This window comes from Mangifera indica, chromosome 12 (assembly GCF_011075055.1).
Source record: "Mangifera indica cultivar Alphonso chromosome 12, CATAS_Mindica_2.1, whole genome shotgun sequence".
Lineage (NCBI taxonomy): Eukaryota > Viridiplantae > Streptophyta > Magnoliopsida > Sapindales > Anacardiaceae > Mangifera > Mangifera indica.
Window position 1 is genome coordinate 9,967,664 of NC_058148.1, and position 22,124 is coordinate 9,989,787.

Consider the following 22,124-nt stretch of genomic DNA (forward strand, 5'->3'; position numbering starts at 1 on the left):
TTTTAAAAATTAATATATTTTTTTCAAACTTAAATTTTGAAAATTTCATTCTTTACCCTTATTATGGTTTGTATTTGTGCATCGATTGTTCAACTCTTAATAGAATTGTCGGTTGGTCATTTAGAAGGCACAACACCGACATAGATGAGAGGTCGGTTGGTTTTGATTGCTAGAGGAAAGAAAAAATATATATAATTCTTAATAAAAATTAAATTTTTAAAATTTTAGTGTGGAAGAAAATTATTAACTTTTAAAATTAAAAAAGAAAAAGAGGTGAAGATTTATTTTTTTAATCTGAAATGTTAAATAATAATTATATTTTTTAAATTAATAAATTTAATTAACTTTAAAAGTTTAACCTTTTGTGAGAGTAAGTATTTTGGTCATTTTAGATTTTAACATGCACCACACGTGACCCGAAAGCCCGCCATGGCGCCATAAAAAATCTTCGATTCTCAAAACAAACCCCGATCCCAAATCAACTTTTCAAAAGCCCTAAAATGAATTCTTCCGTCAACTACCAACACCACGCCTTGTCGGACTCTGACACTGATTCCGAAAACGGCCTCACTGAATCATACTCCGACCACTCAAACTCCATTTTCAAACCCTATCTGGAATCTACAAATAACAAATCATCACTCACTACGGCTTCATCGCCAGACCTCTTAAAGATCCAATCCTTCCTCAATTCATCCTCCTCCGGCGCTCTATCATGTCTGATCTGTCTCGAACGCATCAAACCCGCCGATCCTATGTGGCACTGCTCCTCGCTCTGTTTCTCTATCTTCCATCTTATCTGCATTCAATCTTGGGCGCGGCAAGCCTCCGATCTATCCGCCGCACTCGCAGCCTCACGTCTACCTATCACCGCTGAGAAAGCAGCGGAATCTTCCACCTGGAACTGCCCTAAATGCAGGTCTCAATACTCAAAATCACAAATTCCAAAACACTATTTCTGCTTCTGTGGAAAATTAAAGGATCCGTACAGTGAAGATCCGTGGATTTTGCCACATTCTTGTGGCGAAGTCTGTAACAGACCGTTACAACACAATTGCGGTCACTTTTGTTTACTGTTGTGTCACCCCGGTCCCTGCCCTTCCTGCCCGAAGTTAATTAAATCCTCTTGTTTTTGCGGTAAGGTTCACGAGGTTCGTCGCTGCGGATTCAAAAAGTTTTCATGTAACAAATCATGTTCAAAACCGCTAGACTGTGGGTCACACGAATGTTTACAAATATGCCACGATGGCCCTTGTCCGCCTTGCAAGGCACAAGCTGTGTACAGGTGCCAGTGTGGCAGGGTTCAGCAAGAGAGGGAGTGTTGTGAGAGAGAATTTAGATGTGAGAATGAGTGTAAGAGATTGCTTAGCTGTGGAAAGCATGTTTGCGAGAAAGGTTGCCATAAGGGGCAATGTGGTGAATGTCCTCTGCAAGGAAAGAGGACATGTCCTTGTGGGAAGAAAGAGTATGATGGAATGCCATGTGATGTTACCACACCGTTGTGTGGGGGCACTTGTGATAAGACATTAAGCTGTGGCTTACATCGGTGTCCCGAAAGATGCCATCGCGGCCCATGTATTGAGACTTGTAGAATTGTTGTTGCTAAGTTGTGCCGGTGTAGGAGCTTGAGAAAAGAGGTATACGACATTATTTAACTCAAAACTTGATGATAGAATAAATGATGAATGTGTAGTTACAGGACAACTTTATGCTGTTGCATTTGAAATTAAAATGCATTAATTGAATGTAGAAGAGAATCATGAATTAATATTGTATTGTTTTATGAGTAAATTTATGTGGTTTCACATTTTTCAACATGGCTTGTACACTCAAATTGTAGTATATCTCAGATCAATTTATGCTGTTGCATTCAAAATTTGAAATTTTGCATTGTTTTTATGGTTAGATTTGTAGCTTAATTTGATATTGGCATCCTTTAACTGAATCTAGAGTAGGTTCCTTGCTATCAAGATTTGGCATGTGATAGGAAGTGTCAAAGAATGAGAGATTGTGGACGGCATGCTTGTAAGCGTCGTTGCTGTGATGGTGACTGTCCACCTTGCTCAGAGGTGTGTCCTGCAATATCTGGTTCCTGCTTGCTTTCAGTTTATTAAGTTTCCTTAATTGCATTTGACAATTCATTAAGTTTTTGGAATTTCAGATTTGCAACAAGAGGCTTCGGTGTAGGAACCACAAATGTCCATCACCTTGTCATCGGTATGCCACCTCCAATATTTTGATTATTCCATTATTATTTACCTGAGGTTGGTCTGTGGTATAATTGAAGTGAAAGCAATGACTTAGATAATGATCATTTTTGGTGAAAACTCTTGGTTGTTTTTGTATAGGAGGAAAATATTGAGATGTAACAGTAATATTTGGTCTGATAAGTCCATAAGTTCCGAATTTAGATAAGTGAGTGGTAAAACTTGAATTATATCTAAAAGAAGCCCATGAGATTTTGTAATTTATTATTTTTTTTAAGGAGGTTAATATGACAATGTCGCATGTTCTTGTAGTGGTCCCTGTGCTCCTTGTCCTCTCATGGTGACTATTTCATGTGCCTGTGGGGAGACACACATTGAGGTGAGAATTTGATCTGTATATTGTCTTTCTTAGCTCAGGCCCAGTATGATTGTTTATGTCTCTGTTTTCACTGAATGTTTTGTGTTAGGTTCCCTGTGGCACTGAAATGGATCAAAAGCCTCCTAAATGCCGGAAATCATGCCATATAACTCCTTTATGTAGACATGCATCAATTTGCAAGGTACTATTGGTTGCTGCTTCTTGATTATCTGCAATATTAAGCTTTTGGTTGTTAATGGAGTTTTTTGAGTCAACTGATTGTTTAGCAGCTATGTGTTAAGTGCATGATGTATGCACAATAATAGATCAGTTTCTTTTATCTGGGAAGCATGCTGGTTGAATCTTGTATGATTTTTTCTCTGGTTTATGTGATGGCTATCAATTATGACTTTCAAGTGCAATAATAAAGTTTATATATTTGAGAACTTGGGATTTTTTAGACTGCAGTTGAACAGACAGTTTTGTGTCTGAAAGACTGCATCCTGATTTGGCCATCTGTTCTTTTCTCTAGTTCTTACCTTCTTCCTTTTTTTCATGATAATTATGCTTATCCTTTTTTGTTCTGTTGGAACCTTTATGATTGAGAAATTGTTTGTATTGTTATGCAAAGTTATCAACGTATAGCTGAAGACGTTTTTAACATTGCAAACCTTGTGTATTTTTGTGCAGCCTCACAGATGCCATTATGGAGCGTGTCCCAGCTGCCGGCTAATTTGTGAAGAGGAATACCCATGTGGTCATAAGTGTAAATTAAGGTTTGTAAAATAATTCAGCCCATGCATGTTTCTCTTCACATTTTATTTGGAATGAAATTCCAGATTGTAGTGTCCTCTTTTTTATGTTCCAGGTGCCATGGCCCTAGACCTCCTGCTAATCCAGAATTCACGTTAAAACCAAAGAAGAAGAAATCAAATAATCCAAGTGAACCGACTCCTGGTTCTCCATGCCCTCCTTGCCCAGAGCTTGTTTGGAGGTCATGTGTCGGTGAGCACATGGGAGCAGAGAGGATGGTTAGTGTTATTTTAGATAGTTGGAAGCAGTACATGAGTTGTCCAATTTTCATCATAAATGTTTTTCCTCATTTCAGATGGTTTGCTCAGATAGAGCACAATTTTCCTGCGAAAATTTGTGTGGAAATCTTCTTCCTTGTGGTAATCACTTTTGCACGAAACCTTGCCATGCTTTGAAGAGCCAATCTTTGTCATCATCTGAAGAGAGAAGCAGCAAATTTTGTGAAGATTGTGATCTTCCTTGCCAGAAGGTATTAAATCTTAAAATGTCGTCATGCTGTCATATTTTTTATGCACTCTTTTTTCTTTTTGTTTATTACCTGAATCTCATAGGATTGAAAGCACATCATTTATAACTCTGACTTGCTGTTGGATGCAAGAAATCATACTGGAATCATTACTTGTTCTCATGGTGGAATTCATGAACTGTCTTGTTTGTTCTAATTTTTGTTCAGGAGAGGATGCCTGCTTGTCCACATCCCTGTCCTCTTCGATGTCATCCTGGAGAATGCCCCACTTGCAAGGTCCTTATAAAACGGTCTTGTCATTGTGGTTCAATGGTGCATGTTTTTGAGTGCATATATTACAATACATTGTCAGAGAAGGAGCAAATGACTGTTCGCTCATGTGGTGGTCCCTGCCACAGGTAATTCGTAGATTTTGCTTTTAATAAATATTACGTTTGTATTCAATCATCTTGTATGTGCATGTTGTATTATTTTTTATGCATCAAATCCTTTATCCAATTTCTTTAAGCATGTGTTATTATTGCAACTCATGTTGTATATCGCTCTTCCTACTCTTGTTTCTTTAATAAAAAATCATATATATTAGTACTGATAGGCTTGCCTACAGTGTCCTACTGCAATGAAACCTTAGAAACTGATGTGATGTTTCTGACGCAGAAAGTTACCCAACTGTGCACATCTATGCCCAGAGATTTGTCATCCTGGTCAATGTCCATCACCTGAAAAGTGCTGCAAAAAGGTAATACTGCTAATCAATATGAATTCAATAACTCAATGCCTGTCACTCGGTATATGCAGGTCCATTTATGCATTTGTTATTTGATTTTCTGTCTCCTTTTATAGATTACTGTTCGTTGTGGGTGTCAAACCTTAAAGAAGGAGTGGCAATGTCAGGATGTTCAAGCAGCCTATCGCAATACTGGTTGTGATCCGAAAGATATATCGAAAAATCAATTTGGAGTTGGACTACTACCTTGCAATTCTGGCTGCAAGAGTAAATTACAAGTTGTCGATTCTGTGTTACAATCACGTAAACCACAAGTGTTGGAGGTAACTTCTTTATAGCCCGACTAGAAATGAATAATTACATTGGATCATTTGCTGTAGATGACCCATATCAATATACTCTTCTTGCCTCACATCTAACCCTCTGCAGTAGTTTGTTTTGGTTGATAAGAATAAACATTATAATGCCTGGTGTCCGTACTCAAAAGTCCTTTTCGTCTGCTTACTGAGCTCTATCTATTGATGTTTTGGTCATTTGTAGTTTTTCTTGTCGTACCATCATGTATCAACACAAATTTAGCTTACAAGAATTCATGCATTCACATATATTTGATCAAGGACCTGAAATTTGATAATATGCTTTCTTGGTCAAAGGAAAAGGATCCATCTACCGAGAAGCATGTAGGAAAGCGCCGGAGAAGACGTGATCGCGTTCAAGAAGCAAAGCAAGCCTCAAGAATTCAGGTATGTGATTTGCTGCGAATTAAAATTGAGTACTACTGCCTCTTTGTTTACTATAACCATCCCTTTGAACAGAAAATTCTCACGTCGGTAAAACGGGTGCTTCTGTTTCTCATCATTCTGGTAGCTGTAATGGCGTCTTCATATTACGGTTACAAGGGTCTCTTGAAACTCTCGGATTGGATGAATGAAGTTGAAGCGCAAAGACAAAAAACACACCCCAGGTTTTAATATTTTGGAAAAAACCATGAGTTTAGGACATTATAATACATATACTCCAACTAGTATTTATCACTACTTTCCAAACATAGTTTTTCAAGTAGGCAATAAAATTTTGTAGCTTTATTCTCGAATTTCTCCGAAAAAATTTTAGTCGTTCAACCTACTATACAAGAAAGAAACGGAGGGTTTTTTTTACTTTTTCATTGAATGCTTTTGGAGAAAGCAATATTCTATTTTAATGATCATTACAAAGTACTATAGATACAGAATCGCCTTGACGTTTTGGAGGCGCTTTTGAGAACGACTGAAGCATCTGAAACTGACGTATATTATTTATTTATTTGTTTATTTTTCTTTATATAAAAAGGAAATTTAAAAGGCCAAGGCCCTGGCCCTGGGCCACTAAGAAAATTCCAGGAGATAGAACAAATTTGTTTATTTTGCACGGCGCTATCACAATTCAAGGTCTACAACTCCTGAGGAAGACTGGCAGTGAAACCAGTCTGCGCTTGTGTCTCTATGATCACATCAGTAATTATTTTCGACAATATATATATATTTTTTTAATTTCCAAATTCAAACCCACAATACAATTAGGAGGGAGGAATGATATGATTATATATTTTTTTTTTTTTGTATATAATTTAAAGATATAAATAATATCTTATTATGTAATTAAATATTATTTTATTTTTAATTTAATTATATAAAAATATACTATTTATATATTTAAATTTGGTATGAAAAATATGTACATGCATTTCTATCAAAAGTGTTTACTCTCCTACCGACAAGGACTTCATCTATTGCCTGCCGAGGCTTTTATGAGAGGGAGTTGGTGAGATAAGATAATAATAAAATTTTATCAATTATTGTTTTTTCCTTAAAAAAACATAATAATAGATTGGGAAACACTGTAATTTTTGAAAACATAAAAGGTGGGGTTAGGTAACATCAAATTTTTGAAATTTTCTCCATGAACAAATCATTGCTTCTACCTCTACTTTCCGAGCACATCTTGTTTTCATAAATTTTTTAGCTATGTGTATTTATTTTTAATGTATAAATAGATATATTTTTATATGTATTATTATATGATTGAATATTATTTTTTTTAATTTAAAATTATATAATAACATACATAAGTGTGTATTTATTTATATACTCAAAATATGAATATGTATAATTTTAGTATAAATTTTCTTTTTACTTATTTTATGATGAAAAATTCATTCAATTTCAATCTCTGTTTGTTCCATAAGGATAAGGTCAATTTTGAAGCATTTGCTCTATTATTGGGTACTGTTTAGTGGATTAAAAAACACAAAGCCTACTGACAATAATGGGATGAAGCTTTAATTTCATTATTCATTTTATTCCAATATTATAATTTCTATCCATGTGCAAATGCAATAAGGCTGTCTTGTTTCTTTATATGCATTTAGAGGGAAGGTGGTAGATCACCGGCCAGCCGCCGCTTCATCCAGCTGTAACCACCATCTCCACCCTCACATAAAAACATTTAATTTCATAATTAAATTCATGGCATGTGTATTGTCAATGTTAGGATTTGTAATTAATTTGTACGCACCGTTCAATTTAATGTAGTTCCGTTGGATTCTATTACTAATTAATAGTATCGCAAAATTTTGGCCCCATATTAACTCACTCATTGATTTGTTTCACATTCAATCTTTAAATATTGAAGCTCCAAAATGAAAATCCTTAGTCCGGAGTATGAACTTAAGTTGAAGATTATTATATCAGTACAAAATAAGAGGTTAACAAAATTGATAAAGTATTAAAATATTTAAAAAAATTTATGAACTTTTTTATAAACCCAAAAATGAAAATTATTGTATTGTTGAGTGGACCATTTTTTTGAGGGCTTGAAATAATAAAATTTTGGTAGAGTAGTTAGTACTCGTGCAACTCGTGCAAAATGGGGTGCCTGATATTGAACTCTTTTAGTCAATGAAATCAAATTACTTCTTCAAAATCAAAGGAAAATTGCTTTCTAGATTAACTATAACCAGCAAGTACCATCCAAATACGTATGTTTCTATAGTATATACGAATATACACAACATTTTTGATAAATTTACTTGATGAATGCATGGATGAAAACAATGGAGGGAATAATAGAAGAAAGAAAAAGAAAAAGAAGCCTTTAATCATTCTCCTTGCTGTTTGTGTTCATAAAAACCGGTAACTACAAGCTCAATGTTAGAGGATGAGAGCCTCCTAACTAATTTCTTTACACTCCAAAACTCTAATTCAATACAAATTTATCCAAATATGTTGAAATGTGAATTAAACCCCATAAAAAAAATGTTGTTTTGTAATGAATTTCACTCAGAAACAATTGAGTTTGTACCACTAGAGATGCTTCCATGGCTGTCTTCACAGAGAGTCAATGCCCTCTCCAAATTAGCAACAATATCAGTTATTGTAGGCCTTTCTTTTCCTTCCAAATTCACACAATGCATAGCAGTGTATGCCACAAGCTCTACTGCTTCTGCTTCATTGAGCTCTGGCAGACCAACCCTTTTGTCCAATATTTTAACCAATTCTCCGGCCATAATTGCTGGCACCGCAAAATCGACTATACTTACAGGAGCCCCTCCATTTTCATCGGTCTTGAATATTGCTCTTTTCCCAGTTAAAAGCTCAAGCAATACCACACCAAGCCCATACACATCACTCTTTGCAGTTAAAACATTTAATCCATAGTATTCTGGATCAATGTACCCTACTGTTCCTGCAGCTTTCATTGGCCTGAAATCACGATCTGACTCAGGACCCATCATTGATAATCCAAAATCAGAAACTCTTCCTGTCCAATGCGCATCTATTAGAATGTTTGAAGACTTGATATCTCTATGAATTATAGGTGGAACTGCATAATTGTGAAGATACTCAATTCCCCTAGAGGCATCTAACGCGATTTTGATCCTCATTTTCCATGTATTTATCACACTACTACTCTTCTCAACATTGTTTCTGTCATGTAAATGATCATAAAGTGCTCCATTTTTCATGTACTCATAAACCAAGAGCTTCTCTTCTTTCTCTTCACAATACCCAACAAGCCTCACCAAATGCTTATGATGAAGCCTTGACAAGAACGCCAATTCTGATTCAAACGCACTCTCTTTCTCTTGAAATTTCTTAGTCATTTGACCCGTCTCCCCTCTCTTAATTGCCACCTCACGACCATCTATTAATTTCCCTTTATACACAACACCAAAACTACCAGCACCAATCTTGTTCTCCAAGGAAAAATTATTTGTAGCAGCAGCAAGCTCTGCAAATGAAAATTCCTCTGCACTATCAGCATGTTTTGTAGATGAAGTCCCACTCCTCTGACGCCTCATCATCAATACCCTCGAACTCTGACGCCTAATTGTAGACGACAGTGAAGGAAGACTAGTAGGCAGACTATTATTCGACGCCGCCCCACCATTAGAACCAGCTCTAGTGATAGTTGGTTGAACAGAATTATGAATTTTCTTGTTCCCAAAACAAACTCCAGCCCACAAACAATAAATTACAGTACAAATACCAGCAAAAGCACCAACTGATCCCACAATGGCGAACACCAATAAACCCCTTGTCAATTCCTCAGATGTCCTAGGCGAATGTGGCGACGATGGTGTTCTCCCCGGAGGAGGAATCAACGGTGGTGATTGACCCACATTAAAACAAGAAGTACTGCTCCTGCAAACAGAACCGGAACCGGAACACAATATATCAGATTGCGGATAAATCCCACACTCCCAGCAAGAAGATTGTACACAAGGCCCTGGAAGAATTTCCTCACCAAATGGAACAAAAAATCCTGAAGTAGATCTATTAGACCATCCGGGTCCCCAACACATTACTGAAAAATTACTTCTTGTCAATCCACAAGTGAAATTCAAACCCGAAACAATAGATTCAAACGAAATCCCTTCTATTTCATTTACTGAATACTCCCCTCCGCCACCCCAACAATCAACTGACCCATTCAATCGAATCCCGCAACTGTGATTCTCTCCTAAAGCTAACGAACTATACCCGGAAGAATGTAACGGAACGCTCAACTGTCCCGTTTTGTTATTTCCGTGACAAATTACCGAACGATTCCAATCAATCCCGCAGACGTGTGAAGCACCTGCAACTATACTCAACATGGAGTTGTTAGTGAATTCATGTTCGATTTGTTTGGCTATTGAATTACTTCCCCAGCAACGAACTCTACTTGTATTCATCAAGATTCCACATGAAAACCCGAACCCGGATGTAATTTCCCCGAATTTTTCTTGCTGAGAAGGAAAGTTATCACAGTTGTTGTTAACAGACCCTCTCCAACAAATAACTTCACCGTTAGTTGTGGTAGCACAAACGTGATCATCTCCGATGGCGAGATTGTTTAACAAAACGTCGTGGTTGTAATATATTCTTTTGGAGACAAAACTGGAATATCCAGTCGTGTCCCAACAGAGGAGACTGAAGCCATTGGAGCGAATGGCACAGAAGAAGTTTCGGCCGGCGGAGATATAATAGTAGGAGGTGTTGGGTTCGACTCGGATAGTCGTTAATGAGCCGTAATTGTAACAGAGGATACGTTTGGTGGGCTGACTTGCCACGACGGCGCAGACAGTGGCGGAGCCGTAACTGACGGCGATGGTGGAGCCGGAGCCAATAGCATGGGTGAGCGAGGGAAGAGAGGAAATGGATAGTAGAATCAGGCTGATAAGAGTAACCGTGACAGCGTCGACGGAGGCGGAGGAGGAGGTGGTGAGTAGTTTCGTCATTTAAATAGGTTAAAGTTGGAGAATGAGTTGGTGGGTTCTTTGTAATTATGCTTCATTTGTGGATTTGGCAGTAGAGAGAAGAAGAGCAATGAGAAGTGTTAAATCTTAGAGACGAAGAAGAAGAAGAAGAAGAAGAGCCTCTAAGGCCGTGTTTGGTTGTTTTCTAAGAAATAAATAAACACTTTTTATACACCCGAGGGTTGGTTTGAAATATATTAGGTAAAAATATCTCTTAAATGATAAATTGTCGTATTTAGTAAGTGATTTAATTTCAAAATCAGTTGTATATTAATAAAAAAGATGCCAAAAAAACTAAATCTTATAATTGAATTTTATAATTCCAAAATTTGAAACAAATAAAAAAACCATCAATTCGAATATAATTATATTAGATGAGGAAAAAAAAAAAGAATATTCGAACTGATCGATAAGATGAAACAAATGAGTAATAATGATGGGAGGTAACAATGCATACATTTATGATTATGACTCAACCAATAAATTCAAATTTTAAACTACTCGGTGTGATTGGTTATAACAACAAAAAAACAATCGATTCAAATGAGTTTATGTTATAGTTTGTTGAAAAAGGAAAGAGAAAAATATTTAAGTTGACTGACAAGTAGAGACAAATGAGTAATAATATTGGGAGACAATATGCATGTATATATGATTATGGGTTAATTACTGGATTCGAAATTTTATCTACTCGATATAATTAATTAGACCATAAAAAGACAATCGATTTAAATAAAGGCTTGTTAGAGTTTGTTGAAAAAAGAAGAAAAAAAAGAATATTTAAACTAACCAACGAGTCGAGACAAATGTGTAATAATGTTAGGAGACAACATACGTATATATATGATTACGGGTCAAATACTAAATTCGAAATTTAACCTATACGGTATGAATGATTGGATCCTTAAAAAGGGTTGAATTGAAATAAAGTTTATCATTTATTTAGAAAAAACATGCATGCATATATTTATTGAACACGTTAGGGATGTAGTACTTATTATATGGTTAGTGGGCATTTTTGACAAACAAGCCTTCCTTTTTTTATTTTATAGAAATTAATGGAGGAGTAATTTCAAATTTATGATATTTCATGCAGCATTTAATGTTTATAATTACAATTAATTTATATACAAATATATGTAAATTCAAAATTACCTACCATAATTATTGAATGAAAAATTAAGGCCTCAAAAGTAAGTTAAACGTTTCCTATAATTATTTTATTTGGGCCAAAAGACTTATTTTGTTCTATTTTTAAATTTTTATTTGTTAAATTTCAAATTATCCACCCTTATATTAAAATTTTTTGTTCAAATTAAAGGTAAAAATATTATTTATTTAAAAATATTTAAAAAACAAAAAATTTATCATATTTTTCCTCTTAATTTAAAAAACTAATAATTTTTCATCATTCAAAGTTTAAAAAGTAATCTTTTTTCTTTAGAGTTTTTTTCTCCTTCTTTGGCAACATTTTCTACTACGGTCAATGGCCGGCCTTTCCACCATCTTCTTCTCCCACCAAAGAGCCAATCTAGAGATGTCAACATCTTTATCTAGAGATGAAGAGATAATCTAGAGACAAATCAACCTCTCCTTCCTGAACTCTTCATCTTCATGCAACCAGATTGGAATCTTCGTCTTCGTGGAGATATAGCCAGCAAAGAGATGTAGCTGACGAAGACAAAAAGTTTGGGAGATGCAACTGATGTCAATTCATGGAGACGAAAGATACAACCAATTGGAGAGAGAGAGCATCAAGAGGGAAAGAGATTAGGTTGAAGAAGGCGGCTTGTTGGTCGGATTCCAATGGCCATAAAATGAAGAAAACAAATCCTGGAGGGATTTCAAACTTTTAGTGGAAGAAAATTATTAGTTTTTTTAAATTAAGAGAAAAAATATAATAAAATTTCTTTTAAAACTATTTTTAATTAAATAATATTTTTACACTTAACTCTAACAAAGAATTTTAACATAAAAATATATATTCAAGTTTTTGAAACTTAATGGATTTGAATCGGGGAATGGACTAAACCTTGAGTGAGAATAACTCTTTTGGGCTTTTATTTTGCTAAGATAAGGAGTGTGGCCATATATTCATATAATTCCTTCTAATCATGGGCAATTATCTTCTCTAATCAAGATTAATTCAATATTGTTAGATAATGATAAGAAAAACACAATAGAGGAGAAGATAATTCTGAAAATGAAATATTATAATTTCATGAATTGGATCAATGGCAAATATAGAAAGAGAAAGAGTTGGCAGTTTCTTTGTGGGTTCATTTCTAAATTCCTTTATTCCTTTCTTAGGTTTTACGAGAGCTTTTGGGGTCAAAGAAAGACTCAGAGACTAGCAAATTCCACAAAACACATCTCTTTCATTTATTTTTGTTTCATCCCATTGCTTATAATCTTTCCATTCTGTTAGCCAAAAAATAAGCACTTTATTCAACCCAACTTGGAAAGCGCTTTTGAAAATGACACCAAAAGTCAGCTCAAGTTAGGCTATCTAGACAGCTAAATGTATCAAACTCTTTCATTTATCTACAATAATACCAATTTACAAAATCTTTCATACTTCTGGTCAGGATAATGTATTTGTATTTTATGCCCTTATCAATCTTTGAAGAACTATTAAATCTCTGAAATTAAAAAATTAAAAAAAAAATTAACCATGTTCTGAAATTTATTTCAGCACTCGGAACTTACAATTTTCATGAAACCAATGAAATTAACCCTAACGATGCATGTAATTTTGGGTTTAAACGGTAGTTTTGTTTAATATTAGGGTTGTTTGGTGAGATGTGAACATTTCGGTATATAGAATTTAAATTTAAAAAAAAAAAAAAGGTGAAGAGCATGCTCTAATCATTGTAACAAATAAACTTTTGTAGGTCAACTTAATTAAAGAACAAGATTTCTTATATCTTAATCATGCAATTAATCTCTCCTCTTGACTGGATGAACACAAATGACAATGAATTATTATTACTAATTTTTAATCCTAACTAATATTTAGAAGAGATAGTAATATTTAGAAATATTTAACTATTTTGTTATTGATTTTTTCTTTTATAACAAGAAATTCTATCTAATTTAAATAATCAATTATATTGAGTAAGATAAATTCTAGAGCTCTGGGTCTAGTGATTAACCTCATAATTAGAAAACCAATAAATCAAAATTTTAATTTTGATATATCATTAGAGATGATTTAAACTCATACTATTTTATGTATGAAGTTTCTTATTTTATTTCTCAAATTATTTATCCGAGGGTTTTATTGAAACACTGGAATTTCGTTATTTTTATTGAATTTTTCATTCTCGGATAACAGAATACAAGTTTGGTCTTTTTAATTAAAAATTTGGAAAGTTCGAAGTCGAAAAAGAGAACAAGGTTAATCCATTTGAATAAACCAAAAAGAGTTGTAAAACGTTCTAAATAAGCCAGTCCAAAACCCGTAAACAAGGAATCTCAAAAGAAAAGCTGGGAACGTGACAGGTCAGGTTCGTTAAGATGATTAAGTAACCATAGTTAAGTCTTGGAGAAGATAACGTACACCAGCCTTTTTGGAAACTAACTACATGAGACATACGTCTTCCTTTACAATCAAAATTTGGTTCTTGCTTGGTCTTCTTGGTGTTCATTACACAAGGCAGAAGTGACGACAAATTCTGTTTTTAATTTATTCTCCAAGATTTATGTAGATTTGCATGAATACCTCTAATATTAACAGTATCATATCAATGTGGCATTAATAAGTTGAAATCAAAATGTTTCAGATGATCAATATCTAAAAACATTTATCGGGACAATTACCCAAAAAGCCCTTCAGCTCAAAAGCCCAATTAATTTGCTTTTGTCCCTGAAGATGCATATTTTAATAGCCTTAATTTTGCTTGTCATTTGGGACAGGCACTGTAAAGGTCCATTTACAGGCAATGTGAATATTTAGAATGGCCTTTCCCTGCGTCCCACAACCGGCCATTGGCGATGGCAATGCCCAGAAACTCAATTGCACCATGAAAAAAGCTAACTATTCCAGGAATGCAACTTGAACATCTCAGGCTGTGAAATTGGATGAATCTGATCAGCCTTCATGGCTGGGCCACTGCATGTTGAATTAATACAAGTATCAAAGTCGATGGTGCAGAGTAAGATTGATCCACTCAGCAGGCTTAAAGTTTGGTAAGAACTCAATACTAAATGAAAAATCTGAAATATCAAAAGCTAAGATAGGAAGGAAGAAGAAACATTGAGGCAGAAAGTAGACGATGACGAATCTTGAAAATTTGATACTACTTAAGGCAAGATAGTGAGATATTAATGACCTGCAAGTAAATATTGATCCAAAACAAATTTACAAAATTCTGAAAGATACGCAGAAATATCTGACAGAGAAATCATATGAACAAGTTACATAAGAATCAGTAGCTTAACAAATTTAGATACATTAATGGTATACCTATTTCACAGAGGCAGCAGATAATTTTTTGTGTAACTATGAACTCTCTGCTTCTGTTATTGCCTTCGGTATGCAGATTAATGTCATACAAGAAGTCATCGAGTCCTATGATGAGATGCTGCTACCATAAAATTTCTGAAAGGAATTGTACAAGAAGATTGGCGGCCTTCGTAAAGTCTTTATCCTACAAATCTAGAAGAAGGGATTCCCTGCTTTTGAAACCATTCAGGCATGTGGAATTTTTCATAGAGCACAGGTCTCACGTCTTTCTGGAGAGAGAGTTGCTTGAGAAGTGGAAGCAGGACACTCAGAAGCTGAACAACACAAAATGCAGGCAGAAAAAGGGCGAGGAAATGCTCAAGCAACATTAATGAATTAAATTGATATTAGAACAATGCATATATAGTTACCTGCGTGTCGTGTGGTTGTCCAGCTGTAAATGGAATGCATGGGATTCCATTCAGTGGTTGCAACAAGAAACTGAACGGATTGTTATCAACAATAACAGTACGACATAGATCTTTTGACAGGCAGGAGAGATCCTTAACATGCTCCCGGTATTCCCTGATTTGTCAAAGAACAATGTTTTAACAAACAATGCAATTTAATCTTGACCTGACTTGCAATCCAATAAGTCCATCCAATAATTTTAGAAATTATTCACATAAATAAAGCTTCTGCAACTATTGTGATAGAATGACATGTTAATTCTGCACTTTGAGCATGTTCTAAAACTGGCTTTAAGGAGTTGAACAAGAAAATGTATATAGCATGAAGCACTAAGGAATATTTGGACTTCTCTTTTGAATTGAATAAAATCTATTATTTTTAATTTAGAATCTAAAATGACTCACTTTTATTTTATTTTTATTTCTACTTAAGGATTGAAAATGAAAATATAATTATACTGACCCAAAGATGTACTAAAATCTATGATAGTAAACCATTATCCTTCAGAACAAGTGTTGGGAACTTAAGGAACCAATTTGAGTGAAAGACAACTTATCAAATCCTATTATGAAAGACTCCTTATATTTTCACAAAAGATCTCAAATCAAGAAAACACAGATGGTTGAAACAGAATCTTTTGTTGCATGGTTCACTATTCAAGCTCTATGTTTTCCATTATCAGATTACTATTATGTGGGACCAGAACCTCTCAGAATGCTGTCGCTGCACAGCAAATTCTAGTGGGAATCTATGAGAAGAATAACAGAGAATATAGAACAATATGACAAACAAAATCACAAAATTATTTCTACAAAGTGCAAGATTTAATGAACTGGAGAAAATTAAAGTTACACAGACATAACTTACTAAAGCAGCAAAGATATCCACATGGAATTGATAGAATTCATATGAGGGATCTATAAAGTGCAAGATATAACGCATTGAAGTAAATTAAAGTGATGCAGATGTAAATCACTAAAGTAGCGAAGAAATCCGCATGGCATTGATAGAATTCATATGAGGTCTTTCTAGTAATTACCAAACAGACAAAAAAAATTAAAAGGGAAATACAGGTAGCATAACTTACGTGCTAATTGTTGATGACCGATAAAGTCGAAGACTGAATAGATTTTCTACATCTATTCTGTCAACAAGTGGTCTAGCATAGCCTGAGACAAGCAGAGAGTATCTTTAAAAAACATAGAGAGGAAAGAAAAAAATCAATTCTTTTTTCTCTCAACAAATGATCTGAGAAATGAGCAAACCTTCAAGACCAGCAGTAAAAAGAATAAGATCTGCAAATTCACTAACTTCTTTTAAAAACTCATGCAATCCTGGACGCTCAAACACCGTAACATAATTGACCTTAGGCTTTCCTTCATTTTCCTTCAATCCAAACACATCAAAATAAAGAACAATTTTTCAGAAATAGAGTTGATAATCTATTAGGACACTTATATATAGAAACCTTATCCAAAGAATAGCATTCCAGCTCAAACCACTTCACACCAGCTTCTGTTGCGTGAGCGCATAGAGAAACAGGCAGACTAGATGTCTCATATGCACATACTAAAGTTTCGTCCAAATCAAGAACTACCTGCAGAAATATTCAGCAACCCATCAGCTTGCAGAGAATAGAACAAAAATCAACTAAGGAGAAGACAGAAGAAAAACAAAATATATAGTGAACACATTCTGTCACAAAAATCTACCTAAATATACTAAGAAAGAATTCAGCCATGGAAAGACCATAAACAAAAGAACAACACAAAACTTGCATACGTAAATTGATATATTCTGTTATTAAATTGGCTTAAATTGTCATTATTAAGTTTCGTCAACTTTCTGAACTTATTGAGATGTAGTAATCAAATTTCAACAGAGATTTACGACGATTTTCAGATTTCAAATCGGATAGGCCGCGCACATGAACACGAAAATAAAGTTACAGTATCACAATAATCATATATTAATCTGCATCAATTAAAACTCCTTAAGAAACGTAAATTTAGGAAAACTTATTTCGACAACAATAAAAAAATTAATATATAAAATTAATTCTCCAACAAATTGCCCTTTTTACGCGAATTAAACGTAAACGCACCGTCAGCTTTTCGATACGCTCATCAGTAGCCACCTCATCAGCGGAGTCTCCGACCCCAGAGATCTCCAGGGAGGCTGGAAAATCAGACTCTGGTAGCTCCACAACGGGCAACGGTTTGAAAGCGTGAGTTGAAGCCGAAGAAGAGAGCAGCGGATGGTGATCAAGAGCTCTTATAATCTTAGAGAAGATCTGGAAAAAGAAAGCCAGCCAGTTCAACAACGTTCTCCATATTTGAATAGACCAGCGGGGTGAGTAGACCGCCTCGGCCTGAGTCAACTCGGCCATGAAAACAGATTTTTTTTTTTTTTTAAAAAAAACTCAACAAATCGTTCAGAACTTTAACCGAACAAAACAAAAAAAATACAAGATTTTGATTTGATTAGGATTGAAGATTAAAAATTGCAAAAATCTGAGTTGATTGTGTCAAGAGAGTTATGGTGGTCATTGTGGTGTTGATTCGACTGGTCGTGTAAAATTAGAAGGGAGAAAGATAGAAGGGAAGACCGAAGGGATACTAATCCTACGCGCCTAATTTGGAGATTGGACAGCGTTGTCACGGTCCAGGACTCAAGAAGTGGATGATGATTTATTTCGTTGAAAACACTTTTCCACTTAAATATTAATTTTGTAACTAAGACCTAAGTCATGACCCTAAACAATAAAATTTCAAAATTGTATCATTTATGATCGCTAAAACAATATTTAAAAATAGAAAAGAGAGAATATATCAGCTTTTAGAATTATATTATTATTTAATTTTCAGAATTAACCCTTTTAACAATTTAAAAATAAATAAATAAATAACCAGCATAATTCAAAATTATTAAAGAAATTAGATATATTACAATTTGACTCTTGCGATATTTTATTATGCATAATTATTAAATGTAAAGTTATATTATTGTTAATATTACTTATTATCATACACACTTATACGTTATAGTACAAATAGGTTAAAAAAATAATATTATTATAATATATATATATTTAATATATAAATAATATATAATTATATAATTAAACATATTTTTAAAATTTTAAAGTTAATATATGACGGAACAGGTCCGCCCATGACCAGTGATTATATGTTTGTCCCACTCCTGTTTACTTGTAAAGAAATACACAAAATAAAAATAAAAGCTTCCGCCTCTAGCGAATAAATAGGAGAGTTGCAACACGCGTGGGAGGAGAGCTTGGTGGGGGCCTTTTTCTATTGAATAGAATGAGCCAATGAAGAGATAAGTAGTTTGTGTTCTCTAACATGTTAATTATTGGAGAGGTTGTGTTACGGACGGTACACTCCAAAGTGCAATGCACTTAGAACGATCTCCACCATTCAAAATTCAAACGGGTGATAAATCTATTGGAAATTAAATAATTAAATGTAGAGATGAGAATGGATTGAAAATGGCACGAATACGCCAGCTGTCCTTCGCTTCATCCCGCTTTGATTAGGAGATATCTCTAAAACAAAGAATTATATACTTAATCTTTTAATATATAATTTTATATATAAATAATATATTATTATTTATATATAAATTAAAATTCTCTTTTCCATTTTGTAAGAGAAATTTGTTTTCCCTTTTTTTATTATATTTGAAAAATAATTAAATATCAAAATATATATTTATAATAATTTAAAATTTATAAAAATTTTAATAAATATTTCAAAGATATAAAAACCCAATAAAATATAATTCGAGAATATATCAAATCGAATTTAATGCGGACAATAGCATTCAAAGTCACATTCTTCTTTGGGATGTTAGCCCGCCCTTGCGTTGAACAACTTTTGCAAAGCAAGAAGTTTTCTTTGGCTTTTTCTCTTTTTTCCAACTTTTAATAGTGAATTTCGGCGGTGGACAAGAGGACACAAAAGCTACCAACGAATTGTCTTTGCAGAATCTTGTTAGTTGTTGCATTTTGTTTCTTTTAGCTCCAGATCAAACTCACCTGGTTTATTTCATGCAGCCCCCCGCCGCCGCAGTCATCTGGCGGCTACATTTTACAGTAGTAGAAATATGTCACACTTATTCCTTGCCTAATAACCTTCAGTTTCTGCATAAAGTGGTTTTAACAGATTCGTAAAATAGAATATGCAGCACTTCATGAATTGCAGCCATTCTCTGTTCAAGTAGCAGAATGTCAAAAGCTTCAACTTTGAAGATGAACAAATTATTGTGAATGTAGTCCACTAAATCATCAAAGGCCCAAATACGCAACTGAAATGGTTTTTGTCTTTTTTTTTTTTTTTTTAAGGCTAATTTCAGACCCACAACTCTTTGAATATTCAAATCTCTACCTTTCTTTCACCTTTTAATAAAATTCTTTAAAAATATTAATTTAATTTATAATATTAAAAAACATATAATTTTACCTTATTTTTTTTCTTAGTTTTGAATACTGACAATTTTTTAATCTCATATTTCTATTTTTGAAAAATAACTTTTCTCTCTTCTCTCTTATTACCGTTCAAAGATAAAGATGAATTATTTTAGTTTTTTATCTCCTTGTCGACGGGGAGAGATAAAAACGATTTGTCTCTTTCTGCTATTGAAGAGATTGTTTTTGTCTTCGTTTACCATATTAGCCTTTGATGATTCCAAGACGAACACAAACACCCTTTGTCTTCAATGAATAAGATTTCACAAAGTCATCTATCATTAAAAATAATATAGAACACTAAAAAAAGAAGGTTCTCGGTATAGAAGAATGTAATCGAAGCAGATTTCATTAATAGAAGATGTATTATTTTTTGAGTTACCCTAACGGAGAGAAAATATAATTTTTCAAAATATAAATTTAAGAAAAAATATTTTTAGTTTTTTAATCTTTGGATGAGAAATAATGTAAAAATATATATTTTTTAATATAACATATTAAATGACAATTATACACTTATCTTCCTCTAAAATTTCCTCTAGGCAAGAAAACAATGCCGAAACACATGCTTGGCCAGATCATAGCTCAGCTAGGATACAGCCAAAAGACCGCAAATCGATCTTTTTGTTATACGGTACCTCTAAGATGACTTCAGCTGCTCTCTAGGATCGTGATTGTACATGCAGGCACAAGTTGTCAATTCAAAGCAGCTGCTTCCCAGATCAATGATCTTTATCTCGCACCTTTTATAGCTTCTGAAAAGAATGTTTTCAGGCTTTAGACCACAATGAAGAATCCCCAAGCTATGCAAGTACTCCTATGCCTCCAAACATTGACGAGTTATCATCTGTAATTCACAATCATTACTGTAAATTATGCCTTAGATAAAACCTCCATGGGAAGAGCAGAGTTGAACAAACCTGCAACCTGGTTAGTGTAAAATATGGTGGTCCACCAGATTCTTGATTGAATTTCTGAAATTCATACAGATTTGTTCCAAGGAATTCACAAACAACGAACAAATGCTCCTATGCAGTTATCAAAACGATAAAAGAATTATTAGGAATGGTTATGAAAGGGATTAAAATGTAAATGGATAGAGATTTAATGTGCACCTGATGATGAAAGTAGTCAAACAGACGCAAAATGTGGCGTTCATCACCCGGATCATGCTTGTTCACAAACTTGAGAAGTTTGATTTCATCTAATTTCTGATTTTAAAAAAAAAAAAATTCTTTATCATTTTTTATGATGTTCCGGCAAACATCCAGTCCAGTGTGAAGATCGTGGGCCTGAAAAACTTTACTGAAAGCAGCCGAGCCCAAGTAGTCTGTCACATAATATTTGGCTGCAATGACAGAATTTAGCACAATTGGCACATCCTTGTTTTCTTCAAATCCAGTCCTGTTTTTTCCTATGTATGATCTGCAGATTGAATATATTTCATATTCTTCCTCGTGATTAACATCTTCTCCATCTGCATCTGCCTTTGGTTCACGGAGTCCATTATTTTCAAAATCTCCTATGTCATAGCCATTGTTTCCATTTGACACGAGCTTTCTTGCCATTATTAACATGAAAGCTTTATGTATCTTTAAACCCTTTAGTCCACTCATTGCTTGATTCCTTCCTAATGAAGTTGCTAGAGTTCCTTTTAGTTCCACGATGAAGAGATAAATCACAATCAGTTAAAGAATCCCCAACAAGATTCTCCAGTTTCTCACCATACAGAAACCCCTCTGAACAGCCATAAGCAGCACAATTCTTGAGCATCTCCTCCATGACTCCCTCATGCTGGTTGTTCCTGGACTGTTACTCGAGCCTCATTTTTGTGGTGCTCCACCAGATTCTTGAACTTATCCTCACTTGCCGGAACATCATAAAAAATGATATAAAACATTGACTTTTTTAGCATATGGTGCTCCACCAGATTCTTGATTAAATCACAATAATCTGTTACTCGAGCCTCATTTTTGTCTTTCGATGGAGCAACACTAAGTAGACAGGGTTTATCCAAGAAATAAATGCTTGTCTCTAATTGCAATCCTTCTGACTGATCATATATATATATATATATATATATACTGCCAACGAATTTTCAAATTGTTTATCAATGTCTCAAGTCATGATGAACTTATCCTCACTTGGACAGCTAAAAAAGTCAGGCCCTCCAAGCAGGGAGTCAAGAAGTAGCCATCGTCTTTCTCATCGTGCCAGTGGATATCATTTTTTATAACACAATCAGGGTAATTACGCGCTGTATCAAACCGAGAAAAGCTATCAACTTAAATCTTGATATATAATTTATAAACTTATAACTAGGTACCTGAAGAATAATCTCCGGTTGTGGAAGAACCCAGGCTTAGA

At 34.2% G+C, this 22,124-nt stretch overlaps 3 protein-coding genes and 1 pseudogene across 6 annotated transcripts; 1 reads left to right on the top strand and 3 right to left on the bottom strand.

Moving 5' to 3' along the window:
- Positions 1-441: 441 nt before the first annotated feature.
- On the top strand, positions 442-5,834 carry LOC123193697 (NF-X1-type zinc finger protein NFXL2). 2 transcript variants are annotated; one of them, XR_006497120.1, is made up of 13 exons: positions 442-1,637; positions 1,956-2,069; positions 2,162-2,217; positions 2,520-2,586; positions 2,675-2,767; positions 3,256-3,341; positions 3,434-3,596; positions 3,674-3,847; positions 4,052-4,242; positions 4,506-4,583; positions 4,688-4,894; positions 5,225-5,314; positions 5,387-5,605. XR_006497120.1 is itself a non-coding variant. In XM_044606774.1 (13 exons), exons 1-13 carry the CDS (start codon positions 501-503, stop codon positions 5,540-5,542), a joined length of 2,616 nt encoding a protein of 871 aa, XP_044462709.1. In that variant the 5' UTR covers positions 444-500; the 3' UTR covers positions 5,543-5,834. The 2 variants fall into 2 exon arrangements, 1 of the variants encoding a protein (XP_044462709.1); XM_044606774.1 differs by having other exon boundaries at positions 444-1,637; positions 4,502-4,583; positions 5,387-5,834.
- Positions 5,835-7,675: 1,841 nt separating this feature from the next.
- On the bottom strand, positions 7,676-10,475 carry LOC123192599 (putative serine/threonine-protein kinase-like protein CCR3). The gene has a single exon (XM_044605205.1). The coding sequence runs from the start codon at positions 10,330-10,332 to the stop codon at positions 7,885-7,887; it is 2,448 nt and encodes an 815-aa protein (XP_044461140.1). The 5' UTR covers positions 10,333-10,475; the 3' UTR covers positions 7,676-7,884.
- Positions 10,476-14,061: 3,586 nt separating this feature from the next.
- On the bottom strand, positions 14,062-17,958 carry LOC123193354 (CTD nuclear envelope phosphatase 1 homolog). 3 transcript variants are annotated; one of them, XR_006497061.1, is made up of 7 exons: positions 17,373-17,958; positions 16,737-16,865; positions 16,534-16,654; positions 16,356-16,437; positions 15,229-15,382; positions 14,819-15,132; positions 14,062-14,464 (listed from the first exon to the last, which is right to left on the bottom strand). XR_006497061.1 is itself a non-coding variant. In XM_044606282.1 (6 exons), exons 1-6 carry the CDS (start codon positions 17,655-17,657, stop codon positions 14,998-15,000), a joined length of 906 nt encoding a protein of 301 aa, XP_044462217.1. In that variant the 5' UTR covers positions 17,658-17,958; the 3' UTR covers positions 14,670-14,997. The 3 variants fall into 3 exon arrangements, 1 of the variants encoding a protein (XP_044462217.1); XR_006497062.1 differs by lacking the exon at positions 14,062-14,464 and adding an exon at positions 14,622-14,684; XM_044606282.1 differs by lacking the exon at positions 14,062-14,464 and having other exon boundaries at positions 14,670-15,132.
- A 2,296-nt stretch (positions 17,959-20,254) lies between these two features.
- Positions 20,255-22,124, bottom strand: LOC123192051 (annotated as a pseudogene).

Coding starts and splice junctions, on each gene's coding strand:
- LOC123193697 (XM_044606774.1), top strand. CDS start 501: ATGAATTCTTCCGTCAACTACCAACACCACGCCTTGTCGGACTCTGAC. Junction 3,848..4,051: donor GTGATCTTCCTTGCCAGAAG/GTATTAAATCTT, acceptor ATTTTTGTTCAG/GAGAGGATGCCTGCTTGTCC. Junction 4,584..4,687: donor CTGAAAAGTGCTGCAAAAAG/GTAATACTGCTA, acceptor CTCCTTTTATAG/ATTACTGTTCGTTGTGGGTG.
- LOC123192599 (XM_044605205.1), bottom strand. CDS start 10,332: ATGACGAAACTACTCACCACCTCCTCCTCCGCCTCCGTCGACGCTGTC.
- LOC123193354 (XM_044606282.1), bottom strand. CDS start 17,657: ATGGCCGAGTTGACTCAGGCCGAGGCGGTCTACTCACCCCGCTGGTCT. Junction 16,866..17,372: donor AGCGTATCGAAAAGCTGACG/GTGCGTTTACGT, acceptor ATATTTCTGCAG/GTAGTTCTTGATTTGGACGA. Junction 16,655..16,736: donor AATGCTATTCTTTGGATAAG/GTTTCTATATAT, acceptor TTTGGATTGAAG/GAAAATGAAGGAAAGCCTAA.